We start from the raw sequence: 17,105 nt of genomic DNA, 5'->3' as shown, positions 1-17,105 counted from the left end.
CCGAACACAAACCAAATATGCAACTAGCTTGAAAATGACATTTCGGACTCAATGAAATCGTCGGAATTTGAATTTGAGGTCTCCTTGACCCGGTATCCGATAAGGCGTCAAGAAACTAACTTTAGGCTCAAAAACTCGAAACGCACTCGGGGCCTCTAAAAATTCAACCAAGACTCATTCTAGACTTAGAATCACCCTTGAATCCAACGGTGCCCTCGGAATTCCATTTCGAGCACCGGAACCTCGTTTGTTGACCAAAGTCAACTCTTGATCAAAATTTCACAATTTTAGCAACTTAGGACCTCAAATCTTCGTTTTAACTCCAAATTCGACTCCGTAAATTTTCATAGACCTGTTTTGACATTCTAAAACTGCTGGAATCGACAAAAATCCGATTCGAGTCTCGAAACTCCAAATGACTCGAAATAGCACTTTTAACCAAACTTTAACTCTTAAAAACTCAACTTTCCAAAAACTCAATTTTTCATCAATTTTCCTTCAAACCAACTTCGAAAATACAACAATTAGGACTCGGGGCAATTATCGGGAGGAGTAAAACGGTCATTTTATGAAAATTTACAAAAATGACCTTTAGGGTCATTACATAAAGTCTCACATGGACTGGGAGATGAACTGGTGATTTAATTATATGGACTTGCGCAATACTAAAAATGAACTGATGGTATGAATTTAGTTGGAAAAAAAAAAAGAAGCTAAAAAGCAAGTAATTTTTGGAGAAAAATTACAATAACAACTAACACTTTGGAATTTGGTTTTGTTTGTATTGTCTTCAAATACAAACTGTCCAATGGTTGTTAATTATAGACATATTCGTCCTACATGGCAATTTTGTGTCCTAGCATCCTACGTGTACTATGTCATGTAGGACACGTGTACTGTCTACTTGCTCAATTTTATACAAGTTTAAGTGTTTACTTGTGCACACTCAAAGTTGGAAGGCATAGTTGTCCATTGAAGCCAAGTTAAGAGTCATATTTATGTACTCCCTCCGTCCCTAATTACTTGTCCACTTTTGAATTGACACAACTATTAAGAAAATAATTAATGACACGGTGAGTTTACCATTTTATCCCTATTAATTATTACGTGGATGAAAAGTTCTACATTTTTCAAAATAACTAGTCATTTAATTGAGGGTATAATAGATAAAAAGAATTTGTCCTTTCTTGATTTGTCAAAATGAATAAGTAATTAGGGACAACTATAAAAAGAAAAATGGACAAGTAATTAGGGACAGAGGGAGTATTATGTTATAAGTAAATAAAGCAAACTTTTGTTGACTTGTAACACCCTTTCCAGCAACTGTGTAAGCTGGATCCACATTTTAATTTGACTGGTTCAGCTATTAAGTTTTTACCACTTAATGATCATTATATTTTAGAAATTACAGGTTCAAAATGTACGTACTATTTTTTCTAAGGTTACCAATTTGTTTTACATACATATCTATTTTTCGTGTTAAAAATACAGAATTCGATTGTTTCCAAGTGTTATTACTTTCCTAACGTCTATTCCTGTAACACTCATTTCATTCACTCAAATGTTCGCAGGTGCAACAATCCGTAAACAGATAATCATGTAACGTTTACATGTCAATGGCTTTCATTTTATTATTTTAACAGCAATATTACATATTGTTACTAACAATTGAATAGCAATTCATGGCACTTTCCTCCTCAATCAGGTTCAAGTCTTTTTCTAAATGGGACCGGCTAATTAATATACGATTACTTTCACTTACATCTTTGCATCTTCCTTAGTGATGCAATTTCTGGGATCTTTCATCCACTTATTGAGAAAAAAACATTTCTTTTTGACTTAACGTCTTAATTATTTAGACTGCACTTGTAGGATTACATTGAGTATGTTGTTGTTTAATGTCTTGAATTTAGACTCTTAATGATTCACCCAGCTGTATATTAACGTATCTTGTATCTCAAAGTTACAATTAACTCCAAATTATGATATACTTGTTTCTCCGGTAAATAAAGGTCTAGATTCTTTTGAATCTAAGTTCTTGGCATGAATTGACTCTAGTAGTATATATTGTAATTACTTTTAGGTTAATCCGTTAAATTTTGATAACAAAGATCAATTAAGATTCTTAGCACTTATTTTTTAAAACTTGAAGATTTTATTCTCAAATTTCTCATTAGTTGTTATATTTATTGGGGTTTGACTTTAGGCCCTAGCTAGCTAGCTAGTCAATAATAAGGTGCTGGAATAGAGAGAAGAAATCAACAAAATTTGTTGTACTTTTCTTCCTTAAAATATTACTAGAATTTTGTTATACTTTTCTTCCTTAACTATGCACTACGTACGAAAGAAAGTGCATATCTAAGAATCATTCAGGACGTTAGAGTCCCACCACATTGGTCAGGGAAATGAACCGATGGTCTGTATATATGGAATTTGGCAAGCTGGTATTTACATCTTTACTGTGTTAGAACTTGGAAAATGATAGCACATGGAATACATCAAATTAATGTGATATATACCCTTCAACTGGTCAAAGATTGAAAAAAAGATCCAAGCTTAAAAGTAAGTACTTTACACAACAACAAGGTGCAAATCCAAAAGAAAAGTAAAAACTGCAACAACAGGAAGCTATTCCAGATTCGACATATTCGTTTAAAAAAGTAATGATTGCAGAGCCTTCTTTCTGAAAATACTCCAATAGTTGTTAATTATAGTGCCACTCTTTTCATGCTCAGTCTCCTCATTCTTTCTTCACAGCATCTGATTAGTAGTCAACTTTCTGAAACTTTTATCACCAATTCCTCCATTTCCTGGATCAATAACCGCGCCCGCTCCTATGTAGTGGATTCTACAGATGGAGCCACACTGACACCCATCCTATCTAGAGAATGGAACGAGACTCTGTTTGTCTTTGGTTTCTTATGTGATTACAATGGCACTGCTTGCGTTTTTGGCGTCCTTATATCCCCAAATATCTACTATTCTTATCTATCTTACCCGAGATTAGTATGGTCAGCAAATCGGAATAATCCGGTTAGAGCTAATGCAACCTTGCAACTTAGGCAAGATGGAGGCTTGCTCTTGATAGACTCAGATGGCACTATGATTTGGAGTACAAGCACAAGTGGAAAGGTTGTTGCGGGATTCAACTTGACAGTACTGGGAAATCTTGTCCTCTTTGACAAAAGTAACCACACCATTTGGCAGTCTTTTGATCATCCAACAGACACTTTGGTTCCTGGACAAATGATAAATGGGGGACAAAAGCTGAGATCCAGTGTATCAGCAACAAATCGGAGTGAAGGTTTGTTCACACTTGAAGTTCAACGATATGGCTTTTTAGCATACATTGAGTCAATCCACGTCAACTCTATGTCTCAAGTTTTGACGGGGATAGAGCTTTCCAGTTTCCTGGAATAACCTTCAATATTTCCGATTGGATGCTAATCGTAAATTTTGAATTTTCAAATGCTAGATTCATGAGGTTTGGGGATGATGGGCATTTAAGGGTGTATCACTGGAGAGGATCTTGGTCAGAGGAGGTTGATCTATTGAGAGGCTACATTGGTGAGTGTGGGTATCCAACTGTGTGAGGCAATTACTCTGTTTGTGCAAATGGGCAGTGTAGTTGTCCTCAAACTGCGATTGATCAGACTAACTTTCTCCAGCAAATCAATTATAGGCAGCCAAACCAGGGGTGTGTCCTTATCACACCTATCACTTGTGAACATTCCCAATATCATATTTTTATAGAGCTCAAGGACATAGCTTATATTCCCCTCTATTTGCAATATGGTACCAACAAAACAGATTTGGAACATTGCAAAAGGTCTTGCTTAAGCAACTGTTCTTGCAAAGCAGCTCAATTTCAATTTAGTGGTCCTAATAACACAATGGGTGACTGCGCATTGTTGAATGATGTGTTTTCGCTTACGAACAATGATAGAGCATCCAATAAGATATCTCTTTTCATCAAGGTGCAGAACTCTTCTAACTTACAAACCTCTCCACCACATATCTCTACAGAGAAGAAATCAAAGCGTGTCCCAACAATAGTAGGATCCACCATCGGAGCTTCATTTGGTTTGCTTTTCATTGTTTTAACTGGCTTTGCCTATATTTTCAGAGGGAGAAAAGGACTCGATGAAGACGAGGAGGAGTTCCTTGATCAAATACCAGGAATGCCTACTAGATTTTCCTACGAGGAACTCACTGTGATGACAGAAAATTTCAGTTAGAAACTTGGGGAAGGGGGATTTGGTTCTGTATTTGAAGGAACAATGAGTGATGGCACCAAAATAGCGGTGAAGCGTCTGCAAGGTCTCGGTAACGTGAAGAAATCATTCTTAGCTGAGGTAGCAGCAATCGGCAGCATTCACCATGTCAATTTGGTAAAACTTGTTGGATTTTGTGCTGAGAAATCACACAGACTTCTGGTTTATGAATACATGGCCAATGGCTCTTTAGATAGGTGGATTTTTCACGGAACATGGGAAAAATCTCTCACATGGGATGTCAGGAAAAAAATCATATCAGACGTCACCAAGGGCCTAGCTTACCTACATGAAGATTGTAACAACAAAATTATTCATTTGGATATTAAACCTCAGAACATTCTTCTTGATCATAATCTCAATGCAAAAGTATCAGATTTTGGGTTATCAAAGCTTGTGGGGAAAGATGAAAGTAAGATTGTTACAGCAATGAGAGGAACACCAGGCTATTTAGCACCTGAATGGCTAAATGAGGTCATTACTGAGAAAGTGGATGTTTATAGCTTTGGTGTTGTGATCTTGGAAATCATCTGTGGCCGGAAAAATTTGGATCGTCATCAAGATGAGGATGATATGCATTTGCTTAGTTTGTTCATGAGAAAGGCAGTGGAGACACAACTCTTGGAAATGGTGGACAAGAAGAGTGAAGACATGCAGCTACATAGAAAAGAGGCTGTGGAAATGATGAAGATTGCAGCATGGTGTTTACAAAGTGATTATACTAAGAGGCCTTCCATGTCGTTGGTAGTTAAGGTGTTGCAGGGTTTAGTCGCTGCTGAAACCGGTTTGGATTACAGCTACACATTTCCAACAAGGACGAGAAGAGCTGCCGGAGCTATTCAAGAAAGGGAGGCTGTGGTTGGTATCAGTTTACCACTTCCATCACAGTTGTCAGGACCTAGGTAAATTGCTGGTTAAGTTCCAACAGTGTGACTGCATAATTGCTCCTCCATTACTTGCTTCCATTCTGTTATAAATTGTATAATTTATCATCAAGATTGAATAGCTAATGAGTCAAAACCATATGTCCATACCTTTGAGTTATCACTTATTATTTGCTGCAAAAAGCCATTTTGTGTCTTTCATAATTCCTTATTATATCGAAACTATTTCAGAAACATAATGTAGAAAAGTGCAACCCATTGTCTATTAGAAAATGCTAGATTGATCGCAGTCTAATTAAATTATTGAGTATCATGAGCCATTTTCTTTTTCCTAGCTCTCATTCATCTATCTTTCAGTCAGTTTAGGATTTTTCATTTTTCTTATCGTTGTCTGATTATCTCAGTGTGTTCCGACCACATGTAAAGATATAGTTGAAAACTAAGATGTTTATTGCAGTTTTTGCTCTTGTTAACAGAGATCAAGTAGACCCCTTACTCTCAACCTCGGGTAGGCTTGTGAAATCGTAATCCAAGTTTGTTTCAGCAGACACCAAACCTTCCAATGCCTTAACCACCAATGACATGGAAGGCCTCTTGGTGAAATCGCCCTGTAGACACCACGCAACAATGCTCATCATTTCTGTCACTGCTTCTTTGTGGATCTGCATATCCTCATTGTTTTTGTCAACAATATCCATAAGCTACTGTTGCTCCGCTTTTATTTCGAAAACACTTAGCAAATGGACATCCTCATCAGCTTGGGACCTATCCAAATTCTTTCTCCCACACAAAATCTCCAAGAGCACAATTCCGAAGGTATACACATCAACTTTCTCAGTGATTTCCGACCTCAACCATTCAGGGGCTAAATACCCTGGCGTTCCTCTCATTCTAGTTACAATTTTGCTTTTGTCTTTCTCAATTAGCTTCGATAGCCCAAAATCAGATATCTTAGCATTGAAATTTTGATCAAGAAGGATGTTTTGTGGTTTGATGTCCATATGAATTATCTTCTGGTTGCATTCGTCATGAAGATAAGCTAATCCTTTGGCAATACCTGTTATAATCCTTTGCCTTGTATGCCATGTAAGCCCATTTTCTTGATTTTTATGATAAATCAACCTATCTAGTGATCCATTTACCATGTGTTCATAGATCAGAAGTCTTTGGCTCTTTTCGGCACAAAATCCAATGAGCTTTACCAGATTGACTTGGTGAATGCCGTCGACTATCTTTACTTCTGTTAAGAATGACTCCATCACATGACCTAGACCATCCAGACGTTTCACAGCTATTTTGGTGCCATTAGTCAGTGTTCCTTCATATACTGAGCCAAATCCTCCTTCCCTGAGCATTCTGCTGAAATCTTCTGTAGTTATTTTCAACTCATTGTAAGAGAATCGAGTTAGGATTCCCGGGTCTTGCAGAGTAGTAAGTGTTTGACCATCAAAACTGAAATACATGCTATTCGGATAAGTTGAAGCATAGTAAGCTTAAGGTGGATCGGATTCAATGTAATTGCCCAACTCCCATTGATAATAGCAAGAGAAAACAAACCTTGACTCTGATTGGTTTCTGAAATGCTTGCTATGAGCTTCCTCCCAGAAACCAAACTCTGGCCGGGGAGCAAACAATCGGTAGGATGATCGAAAGACTGCCATATTGTGTGGTTGGCTTTGTCAAAGAGCACGAGATTCCCCGTTTCTGTCCTGCTTAAGCCAGAAACAGATTTGCCAGTAGTATAAGTGGACCAAACAAAAGTGCCATCAGAGTCTGCCAAGACCAAGTTTCCATCTAGGCCTAGTTGCAAGGTTGCATTGGCTTTCACTGGATGGTCTCTATTAAAATCCTATGAGTTTTACCAAATTGACATGGTGAATACTACCAACTATCTTTACTTCTGTTAAGAATGAATCCTTTACTTGATCTACACCATCCAGATGCTTCACGGCTATTTTGGTGCCATTACTCAGAGTTCCTTCGTAAACAGATCCAAATCCTCCTTCCCCGAGCTTTCTGCAGAAATCTTGTGTAGTTATTTTCAACTCATTGTAAGAGAATCGAGTTAGGATTCCCGGTAAGATTGGTGCTAGATCCAGAAAATCCACATCGTTGATGGACCCTATCCTCCTTCCATAAAGAAGAGAGCAAGCTGAGAGAACCAAAATTAACCCCAACAAAGCAGCAAAAGTAGATCCTATTATCGCTTTGAAAGACTTTGTTTTCTGTCTAGGGGAAATGACTGGTGAATTTGAGGAATTCTGCACCTTAAGAAATACGGCTGTGTCTACTTCGTTGTCGTTGTTTATAAGGGAGAAAACTTCATTCAGCAACAAACAGCTTCCTCTCCAAGAGCCATCCTGATCATATCAAAAAACAGCAGCTTTGCAGGAACAGTTATTCAGACATGCCCTTTTGCAATCTTCCAACGTTTTCCCCTCAACCCAAAATATTCTCGGACTTAGTACCTGATTGGAGATCAATTCAAAATATGTTGTATTCTTGATCTTTACGAGACTATCATACTGCGAAGAGTTACAAGACATTGGTGTCAGCTCTGTACATCCGAGATTTGGTTTCCTATCATTAAATGGTCTGAAGAAGTTACCTTCAACTGGACAACTACATTGTCCATCATTTGAACAAATGCTGTATCTTCCGCACACCATTGGGTACCCACAGTTGAATTACTCAAAAAATTAGATGTATCTTTCCAATTAAATACGTTCTCATCCCCTTGGTATACTCGTAAATGTCCATCATGCCCAAGCTTCATGAATTGAGGTGGTGAAGTAGGAGAATCTTGCAGAGCAGTAAGTGTTTGGCCAAATATCATCATTACTTGAAGCGTAGTAAATATGAGGTGGATCGGAATCGATGTAAGATGTAAGTGGCCCAACTTCCATTGAGAATAGTTAAACCAAGCAAACCTTGAGTCTGATTGGTTTCTGAAATGCTTGCTATGAGCTTCTGCCCGGAAACCAAACTCTGCCCCGGGAGCAAAGAATCTGTAGGATGATCAAAGGATTGCCACATTGTGTGGTTGGTCTTATCAAAGAGCACGAGATTCCCCATTTATGTCATGTTTAATCCAGAAACAGATTTGCCAGCAGTATTAGTGGACCAAACAAGAGTACCATCAGAGTTTTCCAAGACCAAGTTTCCATCTCGGCTTAGTTGCAAGGTTGCATTGGCTTTCACTGGATGGTCTCGATTAGCAGACCAAACTAACTGTTTGTCAACTTATTGTCATTGGAACAACTTTCAAGAAAAAAATTAATTACAACTCTTCATATTTTACCCTTTTTTCAAAAAAATAATTACTTTCATTTGAAAAGTCAAAAGTTGTGTCTCTTCTCTTCTTCTTCAGAAGTTGCAATTTTTCACACATTCCTCACATTCCTGGCATTATATAAGAAGGTCCTTTCATTTAATTTTCTCCAAGATGAAAAGGAAGAAGAAAATGACTAGGAGTAAAAAAAACTACATTGAATCCCTTCTGAGGGAACTACTAATTGATATCGTTGAAAGGATTGCTTCCTACTCCCTCAAAGATTTAATGAGTGTTAAATTAAGGTATATATGTATTAATCAATTTTCGCTCTTTAATTTGATTTCCTAACCATTTGATTTGATTTCTCAGTTCTAGGGTCCTTAATCAAGTTGCTAATGAACCTTCTGTATATCAAAAGGTAACATTGGTCAACTTACATTATCGTAGATGGTCGATAGTTCAAGAAGCCATTTCTTTCCTGGAAATGTGCAGAACATCGGGGAATTTAGAAGCCTTATACAGAAAAAGGTGTGGTAATTTTTAATGTTTTTCGTATGTATTTGCATTTTTATCAATGTATTTTGCCTTTTAAATGTGTTATTTCTTCTGTAGTTTGATTTTTTCAACCGTAACGATCCAACTGCATTGGGAATGATTAATCAAGCAGTAGACGGTGGCCATATTAGTGCATCCTATGTGCTTGCCATAATTTCAATCTTCAATGGCGGTGAATCCATGAGAGAAGGTTTAATGTTCATTGTCAACATGAAAAAAATGGAGCCACTAAAAGTCAGAAGATATCGATATCATTAGTGAAATATTTTAGGTGGAATGTGGGTTCTAGAACCTCATTTGTTGGGAGGAAGACCCATTTATTGCATTGTTCATCAATTTGAGCAAATCGGTCGCAAGAATGGTTGGCCCATGGGAAGCGACAATGAAGATGATATTCATTGTGAATTATGTAGTTCTGATTTAGAACTAGATTATATAGTTAAATTTCTGCTTTATACCACTGTGTGGTATTAATTAAATTGTTATCTGTGGCAACATATGTACACAACTTGCAAATTCATGGTGAAAAAGGTTGTCATCTTGCGTTTTGTACTGATTTTTGAATTTGTTTTTTATAAAATGTTTAATCTAAAAATATTTGTTTTTTTTTTCATAGTGTTCTCATTTTGACCATCGTTGAAATGTCATATGTGGCAACATATTCACGTTCTATTGGATAAACTGTTGAATTTAAGTATTTGCATTTGAAAAGTCAAAAGTGCCTCTTCGTCTTCAGAAGTTGCAACTTTTCACATTCATTACATTGGGATTATATAAGAAGAACAGAACTTAGGTCCTTTTATTTAATTTTCTCCAAAATGGGAAGGAAGAAGAATAAATCTTCAAAAATGAAGTAAGAAAAACTACATTGAATCCCTTCCGAGGGAACAACTAATTGAAATCGTTGAAAGGATTGCTTCCTACTCCTTCAAAGATTTAATGAGTGTTAAATTAAGGTATGTAAGTATTAATCAATTTTCGCTCTTTAATTTGATTTCCAAACCATTTGATTTGATTTCTCAGTTCCAGGGTCCTCAATCAAGTCGCTAATGAACCTTCTGTATATTAAAAGGCTTAATGTTCATTGCCAAAATGAGAAAAACAAAATCACTAAAACTCAGAAGATGTCGACAGAAGTTGCAATATATTTTATTTGGAAGGGTGTCAGAACCTCATTTGTTGGGAGAAAGACCAATTTGTTGCACTGTTCATCAATTATATCACTTTCGTTGTGAATTATGCAGTTGTGATTTAGGAATAGATGAAGTAGTTAAATTTTTGTATTAATTAAATTTTCATGTGTGGCAACATATATACATTTCTTGCAAACTCATGGCGGAAAAGGTGACCTTTTTGTGTTTTGTACTGATTTCTAAATTTGTTCTTTATAAAATGTTTAATCTAAATTTTTTTGACATTTTTCCATTGCTAAATCGCTCAATTTATCAATTAAGCCATCCTTGAAGTGTCATATGTGGCAACATATGCACGTTCTGTTAAAATAATTGCAACATACATGTCATATGTGGCAACATATGTACATCATAAAATGGTCTTTTTGGGGTTAATTCAATTAAAATTTTCATCTAATTCAACATGTAACACTAATATATAGTCCTACAACATGTCTAAGTACAAAATTATGGTCTAATACAACAATGTTCATCAATTCTATCAATTATTTTTACAAATACTATCATCCCACTAGTTCATCATACAATGACCAAGTAACTCTATATGATAGTTATATAACACCCTTGTAAATCGTTGTTCCAAAGTGTTATAGAATATTTTTTATTGCTTAATTATGGTCCAAAGTACTAAAGTTTGGTCCAATTTGACATTTTTCAATTGCTAAATCGCTCAATTTATCGATTAACCCATCCTTGAAGTATCATCTGTCGCAACATATACATGTTCTCTTGGATAAATCGCAACAGACATGTCAGATGTGGCAACATATGTATATCATAAAATGGTCTTTTGGGGGTTAATTCAATTAAATTTTCACCTAATTCAGCATGTAATGTAACGGAACATTCTAGAATACTCCACTCACTCTCACTCATTATAAAAGGGTTAATTAGGGTTCCCTTAATTCACAAAAAAAAAGATCTCGTTTTTGTCACGACCCGATTTATCAAGTCATGATGGCACCTACTATAACCCACCAGTAGGTAAGCCAACCCGTAACCCGGAACAACAAGTAATGGGTCTGAGGGTAGAAATCAAACAAGAGTAGGCAAATAACAATATAAACAGGCGGACGCAAACCAAAAACTTATATACAAATAAAGATCCCTCCCAGAACCTGGAAGTCACTAGTACAGAGCTACTACAAAATGAGTACAAGTCCCAAAACTGGACAACAGAGACTGGACTGTCTCGAAGGGAAGAAGACAAGTCTATATATACAGATGGAGACCGAAATAGTACAGAACGCCGTGTGCTCACCCCCGTCTCCAGATAAGTCTACTCCAAGCTCGATCAACGCTGGCTACTAGTGCTCGGACCTGCATCACAAAATAGATGCAGAGCGTAGCATGAGTACCAAAACAACAGGTACCCAGTAGGCATCATCGGCCGACTGAGCAAGATAAGCAAAAGTAAACTGAAATGCAAATAAAGGGTCACATCAAGTGCAAAGAGTAGTAAATGGGGGGTATGTACACGAGCGTACAGGCAACAAAGACAAGCAATCTAACTAACTCCGCCGGGCTCCCATAAACCCGACGGGTACGCTCGTGCACAATAAAAGAAACCACCTGCACGGACCCCCATAAGCCCGGCAGATGGACTGACAGTTGAAGTAAAATAATGGAGCTAGAAGGTCTATCACAATATTACCAATTTCCGGACTTGTAACTGAACCATTCCCAATCATATTCCAAGATCTCATTACGTCCCGGACTTTAACCGGAATCTCTCCAACCTCCAAAACCTCAACCTGCAGATGAGAGTAATCAAGACTAAACTGAAGCTTTAGTGAGGAATTGGGAATACACCACGTGCAAGCTGGACCACGGACTCGAACCGGGTACTATAGCTAATGAGTCAACCTATATGGGCTGGACCACGGACTCGAACCGGGTGCTGTAGCCAAAGGTCGGGCACGGGTGGGCTGGACCACGGACTCGAACCGGGTGCTGTAGCTAAAACCAGATCACAGGTAAGCTGGACCACGGACTCGAACCGGGTACTGTAGCTAAGCCTGGACATAAATGAGCTGGACCACGGACTCTAACCGGGTACTGTAGCTGAAACCAGATCACAGGTAAGCTGGACCACGGACTCGAACCGGGTACTGTAGCTAAGCCTGGACATAAATGAGCTGGACCACGGACTCTAACCGGGTACTGTAGCTGAAACCAGATCACAGGTAAGCTGGACCACGGACTCGAACCGGGTACTGTAGCTAAGCCTGGACATAAATGAGCTGGACCACGGACTCTAACCGGGTACTGTAGCTGAAACCAGATCACAGGTAAGCTGGACCACGGACTCGAACCGGGTACTGTAGCTAAGCCTGGACATAAGTGAGCTGGACCACGGACTCTAACCGGGTACTGTAGCTGAAACCAGATCACAGGTAAGCTGGACCACGGACTCGAACCGGGTACTGTAGCTAAACCTGGAATAAGTAAGCTGGACCACGGACTCTAACCGGGTACTGTAGCTAAGAATCAATATCCAACCATCCGTCGCGGGAAATATCACCAAACCGATTACCATAAATAATCCTTTTAGTCCGACCCTCATATACCCCAAATCGCCGAGGAAGTATCCAATAATGAGTAAGCTAGACCACGGACTTTAACCGGGTATTTGTAGCCGATAGAAAAGCAGGGCATTATGGATACAAGGTCATAAGCTGAGTTACCGACTATCAGACTCAAGTCTGCTATATCAGTCTACAAGGAGCTGACCGTCCGAAACGACGTCGGAAAAAGTTCTACTGCCCAACGACATCCGAAATCTCGCAAGTCTATGGCAACACTAGTCTAAGCCTAGACTAAGGCCAAACATACTTCAAATCAATATTATCATATACACCACCAGATATGGATATTCAATAATATCAAGAGACATGCTGTCATAATCCAACACTTTCCCGAAATAAGGTCTAAGGCAGGAATTATAGAAATTTAGCATGCTCGACACCCGAACCCCTCCATACTCAAGCAAATCAATAAACAATTGCCTAAACATGCTCAATCTCACGAGAGAAAACCATAGCCTACCTGAAAGCCGATCACGCGTGCTCCAACTCACGGTACTGGATCTTTTCCTCTCCGAACGGTCTCCAAATGCTTCCCCACTAACAAAAGGTTAATCACCTCGTCATTACGAATATATTGACACTAAAATTATATTTTTCGGAGACGGACCCAAAATCGGGTCTAAAACGGGATTGTGGGGCCCACAATTAGAATCTCGAAATCGAATCCGTGGAAACGTCCCAAATACCTTACTAAACTAATACCCCAAAATTATAGCACAAACAGATGCTTAAAACACCGCAAATCAGCCACAACAATTAAAAGTAGCAGCCCCTAGATCACCAATTTCCGGAAAAACGAGACCCTTTCAACCCAAACAGATTATACCACGACGATCCTTGCGAAAAACTCTACAAGTTAGCCTCAAGAATGACTCAAAACGGACTTACGATGATCAAGATCTCACATTTCAAAATTCAACAACAAAACAATCCGGAAATCACCCTGGCAGTGGCTAAAAATCGATTTCTTACCTCAAATGAAGCCTCCCCTCGCGTTTCTGAGATCACCGCTAGATTCCCCTCGAACTTCTCTTGAAGTTTGCCTTTTGAATCTCTTAATTTGGACTCAAAATGAAGGAGCAATCTCAAGTTGAAGTTGAAGGAAAAAATTGGACGAAATTCATCCTAAATTCTGGAAATTTCCAGATTCCCACTCCGCTGCCACGTGGCGTCACGTGGCTCTGCCACGTCACCGCCGCGTCAAAATTCTACAACCCTTCAAACTTAAATTTCGATGTTTCGGACTCGTTCGGAGTCGAAAAAATACAAACCTTATATGGAATCTGATTGGAAATGATATTTCGGACTCAACGGTGAAGGCGGAATTTCCATTTGGAGCTCGCTTCGATGAAAAGTGGGTCCCACACCCAATGTCGTTTTAAGCCAGATTCCACAATTGCCATCTAAAGCCTCGGGAAGTGAACAAAGGGTCGTTCTAGACCAAAATCGATCTTCCGAAGCTAACCTAGCTGTCAGAATTTTCATCTGAGCACGACTTCCAAGAAGGTTGACCAAAGTCAACTTTTCAAGTCATTACAGTTTTTTATTTTCTTTCCTTTATTCTTTTGTTCTTTCTCCTCTCCTCCTCTTACGATCAAATTTCCCTAAGAAGATGTTACCACCTTAGACAAATTTAAGTCTCTGCATGCTCTTGTTGTGGTGATCAACGTAATTATGTTGTTCTCAATTAATATGATGTCTTATTTAAGTGTGTTCTCAGTGCATGGGTGATGGTCGTTGTTTGTTTTTATCGGATCTTGTCTAATGGAAGGTAGATTCATCATTTGGTAAGTCTTCTTACTTTATATATAACATCTTGTCTAAAGTAACAGCGTGTATGGGGTAGCTAACTATGGTTGTTTGTTTTTCTGTAGGTGGTCTTGTGACAGAGTGCAAGGGTAGCTCTAATCCACCACCCTTCAAGAAAGAATGGTGATGCCCCTCCAGGTTTAATCGCTCAATGTTTACTCCAGATCATTTTTTGCGGGCTGAAGTGGTAGTATAGGGCTAGAGTATTTCATATGTAAATTTTGTTGTTTTTGTTGGCGTTAATACCTTATAAATATGGATATGTAGTCTAGCCTAGCCTAGCCTTGCATGTCACTATATAACCTATCAATGGGCTTGAGCGTTTCAGATGTAAATTTTGTTGTTTTTGTTGGCGTTAATGCCTTGTAAATATGGATATGTAGTCTAGCCTAGCCTTGCATGTCACTATATCAACTATCAATGGCATGTTTATGTTTATGTTTAATGTTTCCCAAGTTTATGTGCTTGGATTCCTCTCTAATAATGGTGATACTACTTGCATGTACACATAATTGGTATATGTTGCAACAGCTTAAAAAACTCAAGTACTTTATAAAAGTCATAGGCAAGCCCAACCTCTAAAACTGGCCCAATCGGCACATTATTTCATTTCTAGAAGGGATATATATAAAAATTAGGGTTTTCATTTTCATTTCAAGAATAGGGTTTTCATTTACTTCTTCGCTGCTTCGGATTCTTCTCCAATTTCTCTCCGCTTCGCTCTCTCTCTCTCTTCGCATAGATCTCGAATCTCTGGAGTGCATGGGATATAATGATGTTATTTATTTCATCGGTCTTTTCTGTTCTTTGTTTTTTAACACCCAACTAATTTGACTGGCCTTTGGTTAAACCAAATCTCAACACTGTCATGTATTGTCAAATCAATGAAATCATTAATTTTGATATAGTGGTTGGGCAAGAATGAATTCTTTAAATATAGAATTGTACTCTAATTCTAATGAATGAGTTTTGTTTGTTTTTGTTACTTTTGATATAATATCAAATGCAATATTGAATCAAATTTGTAATGAAGAAAATGACCCCATGTGTTTTATTTAAAAATATATGATTGGATTGGTTTAAAAGTCACCACTTAATTTTTAAGGTAAAATTTAGAAAACTATTCATTTTCAAATGGAAAAATCACGCCCTATACACATTTAAGAGTCAATTTTACGGGTTTTAAACATACTTTTAAAAAATTCTTACTTATAACAGTTTATTTACGAGTTATGACATATAATTTAAAGTTAATTTTATTTTAAAATCAATTTCCATTTATTTACTAAATGATTAATCTATTTATGGTTTTTTATTATTAATTAATAATATGTAATTAAATTGATTTATGTTCCTTTTTTAAATCTGAAATTATCAGTTACATAGATATAGGGATTCACCTACAACATATTTCCTTCTTTACCGTTACCACCTCCCATACGCCAATCCCACCCTCCTCCAAATCGCCCATACGTCAATCCCACCCCTTCCCCCCACGCTCATCCAATTCTACACGCCATTAACACACTAGCCCACTTTTACCTTCATCTATCACATCTTTCTCACCACCAAACTACACCAACTTCACAATCCAGCATTCAATTTAGTTTTTTCAACAAAATCATGTCGAAGAAAACGGTTGTAACTCCTCAAAAGAGCCTTCTATTAGTCGAAGGAACTTATACGGATGAAGTTCATGCTTCATCTTTCAACATTTTGACTCAAACACCGTCGCCAAACATTGTTTGAAACTCCGGCTAGGGGTGGTTCATCTCTATTGAAAGATCAAAATCAGAAAGAAAAAAAAAACGACTCAAATAAAAGGGTGAGTCCGATAAATCGAAAGAAAAGAAGAGGAAGGGGAAAAATGTTGAAACCCCTTCTGATTCTGATTTTGTTACTGAATAAAAAAAGAATAAAGGAAAAAAATCAATGAATGTTGAAGTTGTGAAAATCAATGAATGTCTATCTTGTAGATGGTTTTGACGACTGAGCAACACCTAAAAAAGACAAAAAAATTGTTAGGGTAAATATTATATTCAATTTATTTTTACATTATTAAAACTACTATTTTTTCTTTAAAAATATCACATTATTCTTATATTATTTTTGAAATAGTTGTTTGGATGAAACGTGTATGAAATCTGATTGATATGTGTGTGATTCCGATTAAACAGTTGATTCTTGGATATTGTATGATTTGTGATATAATAGTGGTATACAAATGGTATGAATTGTGTTTTAACAGTAGTGTGATTGTCTATTAACTGTATATACAAAGAGTGAGGATGGCGCGATTAGTGAGAGTAAAGTTACTGGTACGATTGCTAGCAAATTTGGTGGACCTCGCATAGCAAAAGAACATGTTCCGGATACCACTAATTATCCTACACCAAGACCACATACAAGAAATTTGAAATAGTTGATTGCACCTTCTACTTTTTTAGAATTACATGCTATTTTTTTTTTTTACTTTTGGACAACTTTTTTGTGTTTAAGTATTTCATGATATATAATACCATATGTTT

At 37.5% G+C, this 17,105-nt stretch overlaps 1 protein-coding gene and 2 pseudogenes across 1 annotated transcript; 2 read left to right on the top strand and 1 right to left on the bottom strand.

The window, feature by feature from the left end:
• The first annotated feature begins 2,727 nt into the window (after positions 1-2,727).
• LOC125850651 (EP1-like glycoprotein 2) lies at positions 2,728-3,420 on the top strand. The gene has a single exon (XM_049530508.1). The coding sequence runs from the start codon at positions 2,728-2,730 to the stop codon at positions 3,418-3,420; it is 693 nt and encodes a 230-aa protein (XP_049386465.1).
• Positions 3,421-3,440: 20 nt separating this feature from the next.
• On the top strand, positions 3,441-5,180 carry LOC125850649 (G-type lectin S-receptor-like serine/threonine-protein kinase SD2-5; annotated as a pseudogene).
• A 457-nt stretch (positions 5,181-5,637) lies between these two features.
• LOC125850640 (G-type lectin S-receptor-like serine/threonine-protein kinase SD2-5) lies at positions 5,638-8,857 on the bottom strand (annotated as a pseudogene).
• Between the last annotated feature and the right edge of the window lie 8,248 nt (positions 8,858-17,105).

The sequence above is a fragment of the Solanum stenotomum genome, unplaced genomic scaffold, assembly GCF_019186545.1.
Source record: "Solanum stenotomum isolate F172 unplaced genomic scaffold, ASM1918654v1 scaffold18272, whole genome shotgun sequence".
Taxonomy (NCBI): Eukaryota; Viridiplantae; Streptophyta; class Magnoliopsida; order Solanales; family Solanaceae; genus Solanum; species Solanum stenotomum.
This window is presented reverse-complemented; position numbering and strand designations above follow the sequence as displayed.